Raw genomic sequence first — 22,921 nt, 5'->3', positions numbered from 1 at the left:
GGAGGCTGTGGGGAGGCACTACGCTCAGCGTTGTGAACTGGCTTTTGACATCAGACGGGAAGGGACCATACTGGCCTCCTAACTGATTGCAAATGTGGTCTTTTCTGCTGTGTGGAAGTCATTCGTATTTAGCATAAGCAACTCAAAATGTGACTACTACGTACAATATAATTCTGTGTTTAACAGTCTCCTGGGAAGAGAAAAACAAACTTTTACTTTCTTTAAAAGGCACCATGGAGCAGACTAATTAGGTGGGACCCAGATAGTAAACAAAACTTAGTGCTGTTCTGTCAACATTCTGTGATTAAAGGAGGATCTTCTACCAGCAGAAAATAAATTCAAGATAAAAAAGAAAATCAAATCATTATGGATTCAATGGTGGCAAACAGGCCAAAGATTGCTTTCTACAATAAGGCCTTTTAATTGAATTGCATGCTGCCAGAAAGGGAGCTAACAAGTCTCCCAGGTGTTTGCCATCCAGAAAATATGCTAAGTCCACTAATTTAGGGCATTGTTTATGCAAATGTAGTAGCTCACGTGCAGGATGAGGGTGAAGCAAAGCTTACCTCTGTCCTCATATTAATCTTAGGAGCAAAGTACCTAGATTTCCATTCCAGGGCACTCTTCACTTGGCCTCAAGATATAGCCTTAGAACTTTTCTCAGCTTAGTTGAAGAGGCTGAGGCTGATATTGCCTGTGCTATCCTTTTAAATGTCTTATTTTTCTTTTTTTTACATTCTTTTTTTTTTTTAAGACAGGGTCTTGCTCTATCACCCAGGCTGGAGTGCGATGACATGATCACTGCTCATTGCAGCCTCAACTTCCCAGGGCCCAAGCGATCCTCCCTTCTCAGCCTCCCAAGGAGCTGAGACCACAGGCGTGCTCCATCATGACCAGCTAATTTATAAAATTTTTTGTAGACACAGGGTTTGAACATGTTATCCAGGCTAGTCTGGAACTTCTGGGCTCAAGTGATCCTCCCATCTTGGCCTCCCAAAACCCTGGAATTAAGGGCAAGAGCCACCACACCCAGCTACTAAATGTCTTATTTCTAAGGTCCACTTCGTATGTGCCAGCATAATTTTACAAATATTGGCTTTCCATGAATTTGTATATCAAAGAATATTTTTCTTTGGTGTTTATAAAAGTGAGACTGAAAAATCATGGTTTCTCTCTCTCATAATTATTCGGGAAAAAATACACAATTATGAAGAAACTTTTTAGATTTACTTTATCTTGCCTTCTTTCACAAATAATAAAGTTTACATAACCCTCAAAAAGAATTTCTTAGAGTTGTAATTTTCTCAGCCCAATTCATATTCTTCACAAATAAATCAAGTCATGGCTACCTCTACCCAATAACAACTAACTGAAAAGCCGGTAATGACCTGGTGAGTGGAGGGTGTGGAAAAAGACAGGCCCCATGCTGGCCTCATCAAATGATTTTTCTCTGTTAATCACAGCACTGTGAAAGGAACAAACCAGAAGCGATAGAGATCTTGGTATTTCTGGAGTGCATTAGGGCAACATCTGAAGGACTTCCAACTTGGCTAGTGATGTATATTCAACTGCCAAATTTCTAATGAGGCACAACTGAAACATACACATTTTAAAAACCTTATTTCTACAATTTGGCTAATAAATTCAACTGACCACTTTACCCTATGAAGGAAAAAAAGGAAATAAGGAAAATGCCAAAGAAAACAAGAAAAAGTACCCTATGTCGATCTCAAGTAGACGCTAAAATACTTGCTTCCCGCAGAATAACTTCAGTAGCTAAGCTTCCTGTGGAAAAGCCCCTTTGGTATGCCACAGGCAACTTGCCAGACAGAAATCCTTGGCAAGGCGGGTGAGACAAAGGGCATTAGCAATCAGAGAAACTATGCCTTCTGAACTCTGTACATGAATCTAAAGCAGCCTCATAAAGCCCCGTGCCCATATACTGAATACCTGGCTAGACTGCTCAGAAATACCTAAAAGACCTAAAAATGTCACCATAGGGACACTCACAAAATGCTTCCCTTATCAAAGCACCTCCACATAATTCCATTTTTCTCCCATGAAGAAGCCCACTCATCCTTCTATCCACCCACCTATCCAGTCACACATCCATTTACATGTCCACCCATCCACCCATCTACCATCCAACCACCGACCCACCCTCCCATCCACCTATCCATCCATCCACCATCCAACCATCCACCCACTCACCCATCCATCAGTCCACCCATCCATCCATCCATCCATTCACCATCCATCCACCCACCCACTTACCCACTCATCCACCATCCATCCATCCATCCATCCATCCACATTATGCAATATCTCTAATATGATGCCAGGCCCTTTGATAACCTCTGGGGAGCATGGAGATGAAGCATGCTAGTACCTTTCCTTGATGAGCTCCCGCCCCCACCCCAGAGGGAGAGACTCAAAATGATAATCATTACAGTACAGTGGGAGCAGTGCCCAGAGATAGGCATGCTGGGCTGCTTTTGGAAAGCATGGCATGGGCTTCCCAGATCACCTGGCTAAAACTCAAGGATGTTGTGGCATCTAAGCCAGTGCTCCCCTAGATTCCATTTCCAATATTCTCTAGAGTTGAACCACAAGAATATAAAGAAGGCTGATCAATGTTGACCCTGGTCCATAAGGCATATATCTTGTAACAATAATAAGTACAATTTGTGAAGTTATCAACTATTAAGCTTCTTGTCCAAGAACAGCCAGCAAATGAGAGAAAGCCAGAAGTGGAATGGAAAGCATGTGATTCCAAAGCCTGTTCTTTGTACACTATCACCTTACTGCCTTGTTTAGCCAATTCTCTTTGAAGTCCCCTTCAGTCCTGATTACAGGGGCCATGGCATTCATGCATTAAGTTTTTTTTAAAAAGTGCAAACCCTGGTTAAATCTATTGCTCGGGAACCTCTTGTTATTTACACACACAGGGTGACCAACTTGTCCTGGTTTGTCCAGGATGTTCCCAATTTTAGCATTGAAAGTCCCATGTTCTGGGAAGCCACTGAGTCCTCAAGAGATTGGGATGGCCGGTCACCCTATATGCACAAATCATACCACACTTAAGCTAGGAGAGAAAGGGAAAACAAAGCAAGATTGTGTACCCTATAACCACAATGAGTGATATACACAAATGCCACCATGCCACCTCTGCCTCCTGGAACACCAGGCTTTATGCATACTGTGGGCCACACAATGAAGGGTGCCCTCAACTGTTTTCAGGATTGCATTTCTCAGTAGGATGTGAGAGCCTGCAGAAGAAGGCTCTCAGGTCAATTAAGCACCTTCAGAAGCTTTGCAAACAATATTATGTTCTTCTTCACCATACTTTTGTACAGGGCAAATGAATTGGTTCAGCTGCTTGGGTTGAGCTTATGAGTGTAGGAACAGCTGACAGTCTCACATTGAGATGCAGCCACCCAACTTGGTTCAAACTCTGGATCCACTAGAGAGTGAATATTTCTGAATTCTGGCTCCAGTCATAATTAAGAGTTAACTTTCATGTGCTACATCTGCAACCCCATCACTTTTTGAATTGTGTTTTCTTTTTAAACAAAAAATGCAAAACATTAGTATAAACAGAACTGTGGGAGGATATTTAAAATACATAGTAGAGAAAGTACTTCTCATCAAAGTAGTTTTAAATTATTCATTTACATTTAAGAAGAAAGACAAATCATTTTCACCTTCTTAAACTCTTTCCCTTAAAGATTTTTGTTAGGATTACAGTTCACTAGAACAATCCTAGTTAATGTGTACTTGAAACAAAATGAAAAACATTCCTTTGAAAAACATTCTATATTTCACACAAATTCTAATTTAGGTTAGCCTTCTGCAATATAACCAGTTAGGTTAGTGGGATTTTATTACTCTTTATTCCCATATGAACTAATGTTTTAAAAATCTCTTTGAATTTAAACTTAAGCAAAAGACGCACAAAAAAGAATTCAGGCCAATGGAGCAGCTGTTACATAACACGAAGTTATACTGGCAGCTAAGGCAGACCACCACTGTGGCTGTTTTTAGAGAAGCCAGTAAGATGTGCTGATTTAAGAAAAGTGAAACAGATGTAATGACCACTTTCTTAAGCATCCATGTGTGGGTTTTACAAACTAGGGCTGGAGAATTTAAAACTCCAAATCATTTGAAATGGAAATGCTTTCCACACTCCGTGCTAAAGAACATCAACAAAAGCTTAGCACAGAGACAGGAGATCTTTTGCAGATGTCAATTGGTACTTTTTGTCATTACCCAGACTGGGGCTGGCGACCTGATGTAGCTACCGGCAAGCCTGCTAGGAAACAGAGGAATGAGACAGAAGAGTTTCAGACTAACTGAAACCAGTGATTATGATTTCATGAAAAAGGCACATGGACACCATGATAAATTGGTAGGCAAGCCCAGTTGTAAGGAAAGAGTCTAACAAAGCTTGTGAGGTATTGGGAAGCCCTCATGAAATGTTCATGTAAGTGACTAAGTTTCTAATAAAATTCCAAGAAATCAGTGTAACTCAGATATATTTAAGGTGGCAGGATCAATACCAATTCTAGATTTCACATGATGGGGCTATACTTCCAGACAACAATTTCATTTTTGTGGTTCGTTATACCTGTAGTAAGAATAAAATGACGGCAGTGTGGTCTGGAAGGACAGGAGAATCGGGGTTAGAGTTAGGAGACCCTGACTGCATACTGACTTCAATAGCTGTGGAATGGCAGCTCCTAGAAACTCCTGCGTCTCAGTCCCTGACCTGCAAGGGGCATACTGCTTGTCCGTCTTCCTCAATGGTCTGTGGTGAGGAACATATAGTAAGGCATGTGAAGGCACACTGTGATGCTCAAGCATTTGATAGCTGCAAGGCCTTCTCCTAATTTCCTGAGGCACAGTGACAGAGATAAGCCCAGGGTGTTACGGAACAAGGTGGGGGCGGGGAGTTTGGGGCTTGTGGGGCTGACTGTCTTCGTTCAGTATTTCAGAGACGCTCAGTATTTCAGAGACTTCCTGAAATCGGCCTTCTCATTCCTTAATACAAAACCCTGACATGTTAAAAAAAAAAAAAGCTAGAAAAGAAGAATGTCTTCTCTAGATGATGACAAATGTCTTTAATAAAGGACCCATCTCCGTAGACATACAAAGTATCTATCTTTTTTGAGCTGAAATCGCTTTATTAGGAATGAATAAAATGTGCCCAAATGGATAAACAGATTAAGAGTGCAGATTTACACAGCAACAAGTGACGCAGCAGGGTTTTGATGCTGTATGTTTGGTGCTCAAGACGAAAGACTCTCAGGGGTAAAACACTGTTTACATAATCTTTATAAATATCTCTTCTTTTTATACTCATCATACTTTGGTGTCATTATGTACAGCCGAGTGAAAAGATGAACTCCCACTCACCTCTGAAATGCAAGAAGCGCCTTTCTCTGTAGGACCTCCTGCATCCCTCGCAAAGAAGCTAAGAAAAGGGTTCAATTAGTCAGTGGCATCGGAGATCGGGGAGTTTTTGACAAATACAAAACCCATCACAAAACTTGTACATTCAACTGGATGAAAAGCAACAATGTCTGAGTTCCTGTGTGCCTAGTCCTGTACCGGGCCCTGGAGAAGACAGGAAAGGAAGCCCAGTCCTACCCCTGAGGTGCTTGCACTCATTGGGTGTGACTGTGGAACGAGGCCAAGGGGGCAGTATGAGTTGGATGATCACTCTCGGTACTCCCAGGCATAGGGGGACCATTTGCAAAAGACCAGTTGGGAATTCCAGGAGGAGCATGACTGCCCTCCCAAGTGCAGGCATGTAACTCGTGGAGAAGGCAAAGCTCTATCAGGATGGGATGGGAGGGATCCAGGCACCGGCAGTGTTGATTTTGACGGCCTTCAGAGCTCCTTCTGGCACTGAGAAGCTGCAGTCCTGGGCCAAGGGCACTAGCTTGATGCCTTGAAAGGCCAGCTTGGTTCACACTGGGCAATGGCCAGACCTTTAACACCTTCATGTGAACACAAGGGATGGTGTAGGCAAAGCCAACACTGATGATGGAAAATTAGCTCAAAAGCACGAGGCCACAATGGCTTTGAGTCAACACTTCCCCTGTGCAGAGCACCTGAGAAATGGCCCCTTAAACCTGGCTAGGAATGAAAAGGTACTTTTTACTAGGGCAAGAGAAAAAGTCCTAGAGGAACCTGTTTATGGCTAGGACTGCAGGAAGCCATTACCTAACGCCTCTAACATGGCACCTCCCAGCCTGGCATGAGACTGAGAGCAGTGAAAGGCTGCCAGGTGTCAGTGTGGCTAGAGACCATGGCTAACTTAGAACAGCAGTGCTACCGCTGGAGGGAACCTCAGAGGGGGCCCAATTGACCTATGAATGGAAGGGGAAGCCCCACAGGATCAAATGACTCTCCCAAAGTTGCAGGAGTAATGAGGGGTGGAGTCTGAACTAAGAATTTACATGGGTTAATATGTGACATTAAATTTGCTCTTCACTCAAAGTCTACTATATTAAAAGCCATGTGCTGAGTATTGCCAATGTACTGTGTGTATGGAAAATTAGCAAGTAATCCATACTGAAAAGTAATTAATATGCAAAACTTCCCCAGGACCTTTGATATTTTAGGGCAGAGAAAAGATTTTGGAGTAATTTGTAAAATAAATTACAACCAAACCATGAAGAAAAAAAAGGAAATATTATAAAAGTCAGGATAGTATTTCCACTTAAGGGAGAGAAGAGGGTTTGTGATTGGGAGGGGCACATGGGGGGGCTTCCCAGGTGGCTGGCAAGGTGCTAGCTCCTAAGCAGGGTAATGGTTACAGGATATTTTGCCTTATACTAATTCAAATTCATTATGTTATCCACTTGTTTCTGAGAGTTTCTTTTTGCATTTGTGTTATATTTAAGAAAAACAGGATAAAATAATAGTAACAGTTCAGGAAAAGTTTGTTAATTTAAACTTTCTGCAAACATCACTGAAAACTTAAGTATACACAATTTGTTCTTAGCTAGAAGCCCATCCGACAGAACTCTAAGCATGCCCAAAATCACTGCACCTGAGAGCCCTGGGTGTCTGGTGAGCTATTGCCCTGCACATGTACATATCTGCAAATTAAAACATGCAAATGGGGAAGGGGCATTTCCTGACTAGTCAAGGGAAGCTTCCTGGAAGTGTCTGACCCTGCCTCCTCCACATTCCTGTATCTAAGATCCAGCATCCCTTCACACAGCACAGCCCAGACCAAGCGGTGGGACAGGCGCAGGTGCAAGGCTGGGTGGGTGAATCATCCCTCAAAGCCCAGTGAGATGCCCAGTGCACCATCAGCATAATGTACCTGAAAATGAGGCCTGAGAGCCCTGGCCCAAGGCCTTCCTCCCTGCCCTCCCATTCTCCCATCAGACCAAGCAAAGAGCACAGCAGCACTAGGGGCCCCACCAGATGACACATCAGAATGCCCCAGCTTCTGCAACCCCCAAGACAGAAGGGGACTGTGGGAATCCTGCAGTGTAGACTTAGGCAGCCCAGCCCCGCAGCTCTGCAGCTCCGGGGTGGGACGTCTCTCACCGTCAGTGGCCTGCAGACTGTACGTGAGCCCCAGAGCTAAGTAGCCTTTGGCCTTGAACTCTGATGTTTTCTCTCCCACGTCAACGACAGTTTTGGCAAACTTTTCAGCCTCTTCCAACTGAAAAAGGAGACAAGTTAAAAACAAAAGCAACCTGCAGAATTTCTAACATGAGTTCTCATAAGCATCTGCTGCCAAAATTGGATTTCTGATGAGTCACTTTGAAAATGACTCCCAAATCTCCCAATCCCACTCTGGTGATTCTGTTGTCTTTCTTGAGCCTCTCTAACAGTTTGCAGGATTCCTACCTGGCTTTTTCTCTTTAAAGTTTTCCTTATTGCTTATTTACCTTCTTTTCCAAAGTTGCTTTCATACTTGGTGGGGATCTATCTTTTTCATCTTTATTTTTTGCTGGCTGGTTCTATAATAAAGCTGCGTTCGGTATTCAGAAGTTGAACTGAATATATTTGTAAAGAATAAAGTTCTTGGAATGTTTTAAGTTTGGGCCTTTCTGTTTCCCGCTCCCCCCCTGCCCCCCGCCCTCCACAGGATATAAAGAATCCATTCAGGCTTGGATTCTCTTTGCCATGAGCTGTTGTAAATTTTAAAACTCCATCCACTTATTTTACAAACCACAACACATGTACCTTGTGCCAGCAGATTCCAATGAGAAAATGTGCACCTGTAAACTACACCCACAATAAGACCTCATGCGTAATTCATTAGAGGCAAAGACAGGAAGATTTGTTTCCTCCAAGCAAGGCAAATGTTGATGATATCGAAGTTGGGTGACAGGACACTGGAGTTCATATACTCTTGACTTTTGTGGTGTTCGGAAATTTTAATAATAAAAATGCAAGAAAAACATATACAGAAAAGGGCCAGGCGTGGTGGCTCACGTCTATAATCCCAGCACTTTGGGAGGCTGAGATGGGCGGATCACAAGGTTGAGTTCAAGACCGGCCTGGGCAACGTGGTGAAACCCCTACTCTACTAAGAATACAAAAATTAGCCGGATGTGGTGACCCAGCCTGTAATCCCAGCCACTTGGGAGGCTGAGGCAGGAGAATTGCTTGAACCCAGGAGACAGAGGTTGCAGTGAGCCAAGATCGTCCCACTGCACTCCAGACTGGGCAACAGAAAAATCTTTTTTTTTTTTCTGTCTTGGAAAAAAAAAAAAGATTTGTTACTCCTATATATTTTTTCTAAAAAGAGGCCTATTTTAGGCATTTAGGGATGTATATGTTATAGTAATAAATAAATCCAGAGCTGGGAGGAGGGCAGTAGTCACTGCTGGGAACTGGCATGTTCCAAATGCAAAGGTTGTGTCCACTCCTCTGCCTGGTCCGCTCCTCCGCCTGCCCACTCCCGGAGCCGCCTGCGCCATCCCCTTGCCTGCTCACAGCCCCACACCGTCAGAACCCATGTGGCCACACCACACCTTCACAGATGTGCGTTTCAGGTGACAACCTGCGCTTTCTAAACGTTTTTCTACATTTTCCCCAGCAAAATGGAACTAGAATGGAACGATCTCTTTGCTAGGCTTACTTTTCTCCTGCTGGGTGAGAATACGTGAAAAAAGCAAACAGCAAGGAAATAAGGGTGAACGACCTGAGTTTGCAACATGCTTCGGTTTTTCCTAAGCAAACCCTTCTTATTGCTACTGTTGACATGAAGTTAAAGAAATTAGAACTCAATCATATGTGGCAATTATCTATACCACCAGCTCTGCAATTAGACTGAGTTTTCTATTTTCTACTCAAATGATGTATTTTTTGAGGTACTAGAATTGTTACAAATCAGGCTATTGCCAAATTCAAATTTGAACAAGAATATTTGAAGAGAAACGCGTATGTGAAGGAAGAGAAATGAAGACAGTTGAATTTACATTTGCGCTGAAGTTTAGGGTGACTCTTTGCTCTATAGAAAATCCCAGGCTCCCAGGCTCCCAGGCTCCCAGGCTCCCAGCCTGGGCAACAGAGTGAGACACTGTCTCTACAAAAAAATACAAAAATTAGCCAGGCACAGAGGAGCACACCTGCAGTCCCAGCTACGCAGGGGGCTGAGGCAAAAGGACGACTTGAGCCCAAACGGTCGAGGCTGCAGAGAGCTATAATCGTGCACTCCAGCCTGGGTGACAGAGCAAGACCCTGTCTCAAAAACACCAGGCTCAGCCAGAGATGCTAATTCAGTGTCATGTCTCTTCTCAGTCCCACATTGCTCGAATAAAGCAAGATGTATGGGAGTATGAATTATAATTCTATCTTATTATTGTTATTCCTGAAGCACAATCCCATAGAAAAAACCTGGAGTACCCCTGAGAACTCCCCAGTTTTTGGGGGCAGTGGATGAGGCCTGCGGAGGCCAGGGACCCAGGCCCAGGGTCCATGGCTCTACACGGGTTGTCTTCATGTAGCTGATGAATTAACCTCACTTTCTCTCTGTGCCTCGACATGAAAAAAATGGGCAGTCCCAGCCCGGAGTCCCCTGCAGGAGTGCAGAGGGAGGTGCCCCTACTCACCCAGTGCAAGGAGCCCATGCAGAGCTTGGCAGCCAGGAGGGGAATGGTGGCGTCGTCCGGCTTCAGGCGGATACACTCTTTCAGCACCTTCACAGCACGGGCAGACTTGGCAAGAGAAGATCATTCTGTGAAACTCAAAGCATTTGACACAACCAAATACTACAGCCTTCTCAGAGGGGTTTTCGGTCAGGGTGGCCTCCTCGTGGGCTTTTCCAATTTTAAGCCCAAGCAAGTAGGAGCCTGGGGCCCGCGAAAACCAGAGCCTGCGGCTTCTGAGAGACCGGGGAGTACACTGGGTTATAAACCAGCATCACCTGAATTTTGTTTCCTACTTGTGTAACTATTGGAAAATTAAGAAAAACATAAAGATGGTGGAAACGTGTTATTACGAAAGATAAATATCCAATTTAAGGCACAGAACACTAAATTTCTAAATTCATTTAGTTCAAGTAACCTCTCTCAGGCTTCATTCACTGAATGGCCCAACTTAACAATAGTTACCTCTGCTGAGTGTGTACCCAGCAAGGAATGCTACTCTAAACACCTCTGGTAGCATCTCATTCCCCTGATAACACGTTTATGGAGTGGGCGCTGTCCTCACTCCATCTTACTGAGGAAACAGATACTCGTGACTTGCCAGGGTCACTCAGCTGGGAGCGAAGCACCAGGCTTCATCCTGCCATCCGGCTCCCTCAGCTCACGTTTTCATCCAGTGTCACGCACTGCCTCATACAACACACCGCTCAAGATAACCAAGGTTTCCCTCCAGGAATCAGCTTAACTCTCAGCTGAGTGGCAGTGTCTGTGTCAACAACGAGCTCTAGTTTAAGCCACGTCCATGTCACCTGATGAAGTCACAATGACTAGAAAAAGACAAATATTTCAGAATTTTTCTTCTCAGTGATAGGTCCATCTTGGCTCCCTAAATAATTAAATCTGATTGTTCACCGAGAAAGGACCAGGATAGTTTCCCATCGTGGCTCCAAAGACTTCCAAAAAGTCTATCATTTTGCACAATTCAATGACATTAACCTTGGCGTAAACAACTGCGTATCACAAAGGGGACTCACCTTTCCAGCAGCCATCAGGGACAGAGCAAACTGGTACCACAGGTGGAACTCCTCAAAGGCAAACTTCATGGCTCTTTCTAGGCACTGTTTGGGAAAGAAAAATAAATGCAGATATCTGAGAGTCGCTGGTGCCACAATTGCACAAATGTGAGTTTGTGTCTATGTACACTAAGGTAAGTCCCATAAAATCTGCTTCCCTTAAATAATTAAAACATATAATCCTCCACCAAACAGCTCCTACAGAGTCCCCACACGGGCCGGTGGCCAGGACAACCCACTGTTGACCAAAGCTGTGACAATCCCTGCCCTCGAGTAGCTTTGTATCTGGCACAGGGAAAGAGGCAAATACACCAACCTCCCAAATACAAAGCCAAACTCGGGAATGCCCCCAGGGTGAGAAACAGCACTGGGTGAAGTGATCCATGAGTCAGGAATGGCATCCAGTGAGAACAGAAACTGAGCTGGGCCTTCCTCAGCCCAGCCCCACTTTGAGAAACCATCAAAGGCAAAAACCACAATCTCTTTATCTTCAGTATTGGTGCATTGCCTGCCATGGTGAGTAATCTACAAACGGATTTCCCTCTCAGTCAGCAAGGAGCTTCTGGTCCCTGCACAGAGTGACAAGATGACGTCAGTGCTTGAGGAAGATCCTGGGGGACTGGGGTGAGGGGGAGGATCTTGATGGACGTAGGCCAGGAACAAAGTGGATAGAGTGGTCCAGGGGTTTCAGAATCAAGAAATGTGTCCAAGTTCAAATCAGCAAGATGGGTCACCTGTGGAAGCAATCGGGGGCTGGGGAGGCACAAGAGGGGCCCAAATTTCTGGCCTGTACACCTGGGAGAAAACCCATGCCACAGAATGCCCTCGTGTATGCACAAGTGTGTGTGGGCGGGGGGCGGAGGGAGAGAGAGAGTGTATGTGTGTGACAGAGACACACAGAGAGAGAGTGTATGTGTGTGACAGGGACAGAGAGAGAGAGTGTGTGTGTGTTTGAGAGGGGGGAGAGAAAGGGGAGGTTTTTTTGTTTTTTTTTAAGAAGAAAGGGAGAATGTGGACAGAAGCTGTCATGAACAAGTCTGACGTGGGAGATGCTGAGTTTGAGGCATCATGAGGTAATTTACCAGAGACATTCTGGGACCTCAAGAAAAAGATCTGACAGAAGACAAACATCTGAGAAAAGAGCTGAAGTCACTGGAAGAGATCAGATCAGCCCAGAAGAGTATTCTGAGAGAAGGCAGCAGGGCCAGGCCGTGGGAAGGGAGAGCAAAAGGACCTGGAACGGAAAGTGAAGCGGGGACCTGGGTGGGAGGGCGTGCAGCAGTGTCACAACACAGGGCCCTAGGATGGGGCCAACGGGGCCAGAGGCAACGGAGGCCAATTGCCCTTGGAATCAATTGGTCGAAAAGCTCTTCAAGTGTGTCCCTGGGGGACATGGAAGGAGAACACAGGCCATGGGGACCGATAAGCAAAGACAAGATGGAGATGAGGCATGAAGGAAGATGTGTGTAGTGCAGAAAGGCTTTTTATCTATGTGCTTAATTTTTCATAGAGGCAACTCGAGCCTCTCGCTAACATGAGCAGAACGAGCCTGCAGAATGAAGACCCTGGGGAGATAAATTAGGTCCCAGAAGGCTAGAGAGAGCCAGGTCCCCAGAACGAATGCATCCCTGCCAAGAGGCCTTCTCTTACCGAGGCAGGATCCTCCAGATAAGGAGAAGAGAATGGCAGACGGTGTCAGGCCCAGCCACAGTTCTCTCTGTAAAGAGGGAATGAGGTGGGTGCTGGGAGGAAAAGAAAAGAATAGTGCCAGGAGGTAATAAAAAGAACAGAGGCTGGGCACGGTGGCTCACACCTGTAATCCCAGCACTCAGGGAGGCTGAGGCAGGAGGATCACTTGAGACCAGGAGTTTGAGACCAGCCGAGGCAGCATAGCAAGATCCTGTCTTTACCAAAAAAAATTAATAAAAATTATCTGGGTATGGTAGAGCACACCTGTAGTCCCAGCTACTCAGGAGGCTGAGGAGGGAGAATCGCTTGAGCCCAGGAGGTCGAGGCTGCAGTGAGCTGTGATGGCACCACTGCACTCCAGCCTGGGTAACAGAGCAAGACTCTGTCTCAAAAAAGAAAAGAAAAACAACCCAAAGAACAAAAAAGGTTTAAACAACAATAAAAGCCTCCCTCCACCGAAGGGGACAGAAGGCTCGCAGAAGGGTCAGCTAACTCGGAGACTGGCGCAGGCTCACACTGGAGCCTGCAGTACTGTGCTGCCAACTCTTCCCATGGTGCTCGGTGGCCAGTGCAGGAGCAGAGAAGGACGATGGGGTGCTCAGTGTTAAGGGACAGTCGTGGAGGGAGGGCAGGGAGCGGGGGACCTGGAGACAAGAAGCCGCAGTGAAGACAATAAATGGGTGAAGGTAAAGTGAGGTGGTGGGAGAGGATAGAAAAGAATTCTAGAATTTTAAATGGTATTTAGAGGTCACACAGTAAATATCATGCTAGTTGGCTTACTGTGAAAAGCTGTTCTGACAAACACATATTCTATCTAAAAGCAAAGTCAGAAGCATTAATAAGGACCTAGTGTTTGGCGATGGCACAGGGTGGGCATCCAAAGACCCTGAGCAAGGTGAACATGGACAACGTGCCCCAGGCCTCATCCTACGTCATGGGACGTTGGCAGGAATGGCTGGGCAAGGCCTCCAGGAGAGTCCTTTAAAAGCAGGGCATTCTCTGCCAGCACAAACTTAGCCCTCAGCCCTGCCCCTTCAAAGCCGGAAGCAGGGCGGCCAGGAAGACTGAGCAGAAACACAAAGCGCCTGGCCCTGACACCATGAGGCGCTGCAGCTGCTGCACCAGCCTCTCACCAGACTTCTTGCAGGGGGAACCAAATAAACTCCACTTTGGCTAAGCCGCTGCATGCTGGTTTGCTAATTACATCTGAATACACTTCTCACTAGTGCGGACACCAAGTGGCAGACCTGGAATCTGAACCTGAACCCAGGGCCCTTTTAGCTGCTCTGCTGTACTGAGGAAGGTGTCACTGTCCCTTGAAGGAGCACAGTGGGGAGGGGAAATGACAGAGCATGCTGAGATGAAGCAGGCAAGACAGGGTGGTGGGGGAGACCTGACCCAGGTCCGGGAGGCATGGGCTGGGACTAAGGAGGAGAGGACAGGTGTGATGGAGGATGCTAAGCCGTGAAAAGCCAAAAGCACCTAGAAACTGACTTGGGCGTGGGGATGAGGGACGAAGGAGGAGGAGGAGATGAGAACGATCACAGTGGCTGAAATGAGGCACCTGAGCCGGTATGTGGAAGGATGGAAGATGATCAAAAATGAAGATAGCTCTAACAGCCCTATTCAACCAATGCGTTGCAATATCACCACTAAGTACTTAAATATACTTAATAAGTACTTAAACACTAAGTACTTAAACATTTAAATGTTTAAATGCTTTTCTGTCCTCCTTTTGCTACGAGGAATGATAAATATCAACTGTTTTCCTGATCAACAAAAGGAGCTTGGCAGCTGAAACAGTCTGTTCTGAATCAAAAAGCTAGGTGCTATAAATAAGTGTGCACCCTTTTTTTCTTGTGTGCCAAAGGCTAATAGACTCATTAAACTCTGTGAGGCACATTCACGGAGGCCTAATTGGTACATAGCTGTGTTCCAGGTGCTGCAGGAAAGGAAAACAGCTCCAGTCCTCATCAGAAGTAGAATCACAGGATTCTGTGGTTGACAGATCACTTGGGGAGCACCTAGGTGAAGCCCCCAAAGGAGCGAGCACTTGTCATTCTGGCTGCCTGTTACTCCAAAACTCTTCTGATTTTTACAGGGGAAGAGTGGGCACTCCCAAGCAGAGAAGCGGTAGGAGTGTGGCACACACGTGGCATGTGGACATCCAATCAGATGCTCTTGCCAGCCTCTGAATCTGCAGGGAGGGAGGCAGGGAAGGGGCCTTGGACCTCATTCCCAGTGGCCTGAGTGATCTGGGGCCTCCCAAATTGGCAGAACCCTTGTCTCCCTGAATCTGTTTCAGTCTCTTCTTCAGCCTCTTGGAACTGGTGAGCTTAGCAGTGCAGATGGAGAAGTTCCTTTTCTGCTTAACAAGTCAGGTTACCTCACCAGCAGCCAAAGCCCTGAAGGTACACCCGATCAAACGCTTCGGGCTCCTCCTGTAACAGCCCCTACCTTCCAGCCCCCGACAAGTAGTAGAGCTTCTGCCTGAGAACCCTTCAGAACAGGGAGTACACGACCTGAATGGCAGCTAGAAAAACAGATTCAAGGTGCACGACAGATTGGGTATGTGAATTCAGGCAAGCAATTATCCACTATGTGCCTGGATTCCTCACTGTAAAATGGGAAATATGACAGTAATGAATGCAGAGCGTTACTAAGATTAAATTAGTTACTACATACAATGCCACAGGAAACAGCACTTCAGAAACAGCCTACTGAGTGCTAAACAAAGGTTAGCTATTTTTCCTTTTTAAAAATTTTAATGTTCTTATATTAGGAATGGAAATATAACAAATTGTATCATGCCTATCACTTTACCCAGATTCAATGTATGAAAACTCAGATTTATAATGCATTATATCAGAAATGAATATCTTCACAAAATGTTTACAAAACTTTACAAAATATTTCCTCATTTTAGAAAAGGATTCAATCTGAGACCCTTGAAAATAGGGCACAACTTTATAGAACTGGACTAGAATGTATGCTTATTCTTGATTTCTTTCACAAGAGTGGTAACACTTACTCTGTAGCCAGGCACTGTTTTAGTTGCTTTACAAGCACCGCCTCATTGGGTGATCCTAAGGACCCTGTAAAGTACCAGGCAGGTCCCTTGATCATCTTCCATTTGCAGGTGAAGAAACTGAAGTGCAGGGGTGTTAAGGGGGCAGAGGGGCCTCAGAGAGTTGGTGGTGGAGCCAGATGGGAGTGAAGTGGTCTGGTTGCAAAGACTGAGCTCATCACCACAACACGACTGCCTCTGAAGTTTTAATTACAGTTGCTCCACTCACACTCCACTTATCAGGCCCACTCATCCTGCAGAAAGCAAAGGGCAGCTAAATAAAAGCCCCCTCAAAAGGCCACATGCTTCTTGAACTATTTCAGAGACTCAGCTGTTCTTTTTTTCTTTTCCTGCTAATAGGGACCCTTGCTCCCGTGGTCTCTTTGGGATCCCTGAGGCTACTAAGGACTGAGACCTTCCCAGCTAGTAGAAGTGTCAATCAACTTTACTGATCCCACGATATCCACCAGCACCACGGCAGCCAGGAGTGCCACATCTCCAGCCCGTCGCAAAGCTCTCAACTGACAAAGATGACATGAGTTGTGTGTGTCCTCTACACGCAGCATCTCTCACAGTGCCCTACTGGTTTGGACCTCTTTCTCATAACGAAACAACCCACCTCCCATAACAAGCCATGAGGGTGTCATAAAGAGAGTTAGGAAATCTGGGTCACTTATAAATTAGCCCTCCACCCCAATTCAGAGGTGTGCGAACTCCGGCATCACAGCCGATGGCGCTGCATGCCAATGGGCTCTTGGCATCTTATGAGATACAGTGACAGCACGCCAGCTTTGGAAAAGCGCCCAGACAGCTTCAGATGCTCCCGAGAGGCTGATGCCAAGCATGCTGCGTGGATATATAACATGTCCTCCGCTGTGTTTCCGTAAACATGAAGATTACATAAACCCCTAAGCAGCTCAGGTCAACCATACCTCAACTACAAAGGGAGACTCCCTGCCAAAAAATGTACCCACGGTAAAAAGGAACGTGGGTTGTCACTGGGGGCATTTGCTATCCACAACCCTTGTCCCATAGGCTGTTTGTTCATCCCAGTTCTGTTTGCCTATCCCTTTTTAAGAACCCCATCACATGGGTATGTGACAGGGTAAAAAATTGCAGTTTTAATATTGTGGAGAGAGGGGGAAAATAAAATAAAAGCATTCACATTAATTTAATTAGAGACAGGGTCTTGCTCTATCACCCAGACTGGAGTGCAGTGACACGATCTCAGCTCACTGCAACCTCCACCTCCTGGGTTCAAGCAATTCTCCTTCTTTAGCCTCCTGAGTAGCTGGGATTACAGGCACCCACCACCACCGCGCCTGGCTAATTTTTTTGTATTTTTAGTAGAGACGGGTTTTACCATGTTGGCCAGGCTGGTCTTGCACTCCTGACAGGTGATCCACCTGCCTCAGCCTCCCAAAGTGCTGGAATTACAGGCGTGAGCCACCGCACCCAGCCGCATTCACATTTTAATAACGGTTCCGATAAAAAGGTCGCATTGATGAAAATGGACTCTTCAGAAGATGGCAGGTGTTCTGTGCATGAGGAACATGTAACAGACCTCTTTAATCACCCAGGCCCAGCATGCAGGGCATGAGGACAAGAAGAGCAGTCACATGGTGAAGGCACTGGCTCTGGGGCCAGGCAGGCTAGGCTTAATCCAAGCTCCTCACTCCCAGCCATCAGGTTGTAATGGGGTTTAAATGCAGAAATACATGTGAAATGCTCAAAAGAGTGACTGGCCCAGAGTGAAGGCTCTCAATGGGTTGGCTTTTACGAAACAAAGCAGGAGCAGATCTTCAGGGTTCTGAGGGGCGGATGAAGGGGAGAATAAGAACCCCTGGGAATGGGGTGAACGTGCCAGTGGACAGCAAGGCAGTGTGAGTAGGAGCCTTTGAGTGGCATAAGCTAGATTCTGGCCCCTTTTCCACTTCTAGTGTCCAGTGGAGAGATGGCAGTGTGGGCCTAGGAAGGGAAGTAGGGCAGATCCAGAGCTGCAGATCCCTGAGTCACCCTCACAAAACAGCAGGTGTGACATCTCCAAATCACCTCCCTCACAAGAAAAGAAGATGGATTTGGCAGTGGTATTATTTCTATCAGGAAAGATAGGTCCATTCGCTGTAATCACATGACTGCCACCTCTCTAATCGCAGATAACATTCATTTAATACCACGAATATTTGGTAGAACAATAATTAGACTCTAAATGGCATCCTAATCATTTGAGCACGAGTCAAAATGTCACTTGCAAAACTGTTTCCTTTTGGTAGCAAGAGCTTACGCCTTTCCAGTCTCTTTTTCTGGCTTTTCAGAAATCAGCCATCTTTGAGGGGGCTCCAGGAATGAGAAGCTTTTCTGGCATCAGAAAGGGATTTAGCAATTACCTTCCTAGTACACAAAGCCCAATTACACAAACTGGGTGCGCAGCAGCGACAGCTGTACAGTATCACAAGCGCAGCAAAGCCAAAATCTATTTTCGGAATTCAAGAGTAAGATTCTGCAGCCAAATCCCACTAGGGAGGGGGCAGAAATAAAATAGTCAGATACCCCTCAAATTTAGCCTGAAGTCTAAGTCCAAAATTCATCACTATTAAAAGATAACAAATAGCATAGTGAACTGTCATCATTATTCAGCTTATAGACAGGTCAGTCATATCGTAAAAGTTCTTATGACATAGATCCTTCAATTCATCAGGGAGACTTTCTTTTCCACATCACATATACTTCACAAATCAGTTAATAAACCCAATTCCTTGCAGCTGTGTAACTGGTTGTTTTTAAACGTGATATATGCATAATATTTCATAATATTTCACTTCCTTACCTTTGAGCAATAAAAAACTCTGTAAGCTATTCGAATATTTTGGGCCATCATCTTAGACGCACAGGCTGACAGAATCACAGAGCAATTTGAGGCCTTTGAGATTATCTGATCCCATTTTCACTTTACAGATACAGAAGTGAAGACTCAGAGAGGAGGCAGGACCTTCCCAGGGCCACACACAGTGGCAGACTTGGAGTTAGAACCAAGGTCTCATGCTGCCCAGTTCAGAGCTCTTACTCCTAAATTTGTTGTTATTGTTAGACAGAGTTTCACTCTTGTTGCCCAGGCTGGAGTGCAATGGCGTGATCTTGGCTCACTGCAACCTCCACCTCCCAAGTTCAAGGGATTCTCCTGCCTCAGCCTCCCAAGTAGCTGGGATTATGGGCGTGCGCCACCACATCCAGCTAATTTTGCACTTTTAGTAGAGACAGGATTTCACTGTGTTGACTGGGCTGGTCTCTACCTCCTAACCTCAAGTGATTTGCCCGCCTTAGCCTCCCAAAGTGCTGGGATTACAGGCATGAGCCACCACACCTGCCACTCCTAAATTAACTAAAAATGAAAGTACAAATTAAAATGGAGTTTTAGACGTCTCTATCTACAGGAGCCTGAGTCCAGGAAATGCTTCTAAAAGGCATACTTATGGGACTCTCAGCTACAAATAAAAGTTCCCCTCCTCACCCCAAATTTGGAAAAAACATAGACATCAAAGCTTGTTCAAGTTTTCTCTCCTTATATTGGAAATAAAGCAAATGCATCCACACCCTACCTCTTCCCATTTCTCTTTTTGCTTTAAAACAGCAATACTGCTCCAAGCAGAGAAGTCTCAGAGTTTTATTGCTTTGGCAAACACTTAAAGGATATCATTGCCTCTGGTCACAGTGAGAGGAGTAGAGAGTGGGTTGTTTTCAAAGGTCACAGACTTTATTATAGAATTTGAATGCTGGATACAGTTTTCCTGCACGCTCTCCTCTTAACTCTATGAAACAAGTAGACGAGGCGTGCACATTGAGTAAAGGGTCTCTGGGGTCCTACTCAGATACAACTCCATCCGCTGCTTTGCCAATGTAGCTGTTCCTTGCAAAATGCAGCGAATTCATGAAATGGGCATTCCATTCCTCCCGTCTCCTCAATTCCCTCTTCCCTTTTAGTCTTTTCAATCTCTGTCCCTTGGCTTGGGGTCCCAGGTTTTAGCACTTCAACCCTGGCTGCCACTTAGCCCATGCCAGGACTATGGGAGGAAGTAAGGAATTGGGAGTGCGGCAGCCTGGGACATACCATGTACAAAATAGCTGCACGGTAAATGCTTGAATGAAGGCTGGGTGGAGAGCTGGGATCCATTCTTTTGGAGACCCTTTAAGGAGGGCTGTAGGCAAACACGAGGCAGGGAGGAGTACTGGAACTGCAAAGGCTAGAGACAATGGCATTGCAGAAAGGGCTGAAGCAGGGTCCTTTGTGACATGCTGCTTGCTTTCACAGAGTCCAAAAGCTAAGAAGTGCCTTTATAGCTGAGCATTCACCATCAATTTGGTGAGGGGGGTATTAACTTTAAACCCAAATTAAGCAAAATGTTACTCCCTCCCCCCACAAACAACCCCATTCTTCTCATTAATGGATCTATGTTACAAACAGTTGTACTCTCTTTTTATATTTTGAATTTCATTGATTAAAATTTTGTTGTTTTCTCTCTTGTTATACCTACATACTATTCTTGGTTCTGTCTCTTAGCCTTTGAAGCCTAAAATATTTAGCATCTGGAGCTTTAATTTGCTGACCCCTGTTCTAAAGGAACTGGGGGCACTTTAGGCCAAAGGAAAAAAGACAATATGACAATTGTTTTCAAAAATTTGGTGGACTCCATGGGGGGCAGGATCCGTCCATGACCAGGCCACCTTGACTATGGAACACTCTCCCAAGTTGTGAAGAAAGAGGCAGATATAGACACGTGGATCTGGTACCATCTTCAGGATATATCAGCAGTTGGATAAAACATAGATGTTGTGTCCTGAGGCATGCTACTTTTGCAATGAAGGAGACACACACATATGCATAGAGGCTTATGGGTTCATAGTCGGTCTCTAGAAGAATACACAAGTAACTTCCTCTTCACGTTTCCCCTTGGCTCTGTTGTAATACTTCCCTTGTGCATACATTATCTGCTCAAAATAGATAATAAGATGAACCAAAAAAAAATTGGTGGACTGTCAGTGAGGTGGGCTGGACTAGCCCTGTTGCTCCAAAAAGACAGAACAGGTAGAAATTACAAGCAGACTCATTTTAGATCAATCCTTTCTAATAACCAGAGAAGAACTGAATGGTATATATTACCCATCAATTGCTGTGCTGGCCACATTATAGCCATTATCTTACTGAGCTTCCTAACAGTCTCTGAGGTAGGAGCTCGGAGTGGCCAAGGATCTTTCTCAAAGTCTCACAGCTAGGGAAGAGAAGAGCCAGAATTTGAACACAGATCTCCCCATCTCCAGGGCTGAATTTTTTTACTATACAATGGGTACTTCCCTACCTCAGGGTCAAGGACCTTCTGTCAGGGTTATTATTTAACACAAAGGAGATTTTTACATTAGAAAGAGCAGATTATTAATGCCACCAATAATAATAGTAACACGCACTTTACAGTAACATACATTACCTCCTTGATCCTCACAATAACCTTCCAAGGTAGATCCTATTATTATCTACGTTTTCCATGTAAGAGGACAGGTTCAGAGAGAGGTAACAGAATCTGTTCAAGTTCATATTCAGCATGTAAAGTAGCGGAACTGAGATTATAACACAGGTCTGATATTAAAATATGAGGCATTGTTGAGATGGCAATGTCATCCAAAGTGATCTACAAATTCAATGCATCCCTACCAAAATTTCAACTTTTTTTTTTGCAGTAATGGATAAGCCAATCCTCAAATTCATGTGGAATTGTAAGGGACCCAGAATAGCCAAAACGAACTTGAAAAAGAACAAAGTTAGAGGACTCATACTTCCTGATTTCAAAGCTCACTACTAAGCTACAGAAATCAAAACACTATAGTATTGCATAAAGATACATTTACAGACCAATGGAACAGAATTAAGGTTCCAGGAAAAAATTCACACATTAATGGCCAATTGATTTTTGACAAAGGTGCCAAGTCCATTCAATAGGGCAAATAATAGTTTTTTCAACAAATGGTGCTAGGACAACTGGATTTCCACATGCAAAAGAAGGGAGCTGGACTCCTACCTCACACCATATACAAAAAATAACTATAACTGGACAAACAGCTCAAATATAAGAGCAAAACTGTAAAATCCTTAGAGGAAAGCAAAGGAGTAAACCTTCATGACCTTGGATTTGGCAATGGATTCTTAGTTTAGACACCAAAAGCATAAGCAACGAAATAAAAAATAGATGTACTGGACTTAATCAAGATTTAAAACTTTTGCACATCAAACAACATTTCAAGAAAGCAAAGCTGGGCATGGTCGCTCCTGCCTGTAATCCTAGCACTTGAGGAGATCAAGACAAGAGAATCCCTTGAGGTCAAGAGTTTGACACCAGCCTGGGCTTGTCTCAAAGTCTAGTCTCTACACACACAAAAAAAAGCCAGGTGTGGCAGTGTGCCTGTATTTCCAGCTATTCAGAGGGCTGAGATGGGAGGATTGCTTGAGCTCAGGAGTTCGAGATTACAGTAGGCTATGACTGCACCATTGCACTCCAGCCTGAGAACAGAGCAAGATTCCATCTCTAAAAACATAACTGAGCAGAGTTTATTGTTTAGACTTTAAAATAGGCAAAAGACTTGAATAGTAATTTCACCAAAGAAGACATACAAATGGCCAATAAGCACATAAAGACGCTCAACATTATTGGGTATTATGGAAGAGAAAAATCAATCCCACAATGAGATATCACATCACACCTACCAGAATGTCTGTATTAATAATAATTTAAAAATAACAAGTGCTGGTGAAGAAGTGAAGAAATTAGAACCCTTGTGTATTGCTGGTAGAATATAAAATGGTACAGTCACTCTGAAAAACAGTCTAGCAGTTCCTCAAAAAGTTAAACATAGAATTATCATACGACCAAGCAATTTCACTCCTAGGTGTAAACCCAAAAGAACTGAAAAAAGGAACTCAGAAA

At 44.7% G+C, this 22,921-nt stretch overlaps 1 protein-coding gene across 9 annotated transcripts in view; it reads right to left on the bottom strand.

The window, feature by feature from the left end:
• Positions 1-22,921, bottom strand: part of TTC7B (tetratricopeptide repeat domain 7B) — a 260,937-nt gene that overhangs the window by 103,052 nt on the left and 134,964 nt on the right. For all 9 annotated transcript variants that reach the window (XM_032287652.1, XM_032287654.1, XM_032287646.1 and 6 more), the window contains 4 exons: positions 11,159-11,242; positions 10,089-10,193; positions 7,570-7,687; positions 5,416-5,473 (listed from right to left, as the gene is read on the bottom strand). In XM_032287652.1, coding sequence (XP_032143543.1) covers positions 5,416-5,473; positions 7,570-7,687; positions 10,089-10,193; positions 11,159-11,242 — 365 coding nt within the window. The remainder of the gene's footprint in view (positions 1-5,415; positions 5,474-7,569; positions 7,688-10,088; positions 10,194-11,158; positions 11,243-22,921) is intronic.

This window comes from Sapajus apella, unplaced genomic scaffold (genome assembly GCF_009761245.1).
Source record: "Sapajus apella isolate SASKATOON/1434 unplaced genomic scaffold, GSC_monkey_1.0 scaffold20, whole genome shotgun sequence".
NCBI classification, from domain to species: domain Eukaryota; kingdom Metazoa; phylum Chordata; class Mammalia; order Primates; family Cebidae; genus Sapajus; species Sapajus apella.
This window is presented reverse-complemented; position numbering and strand designations above follow the sequence as displayed.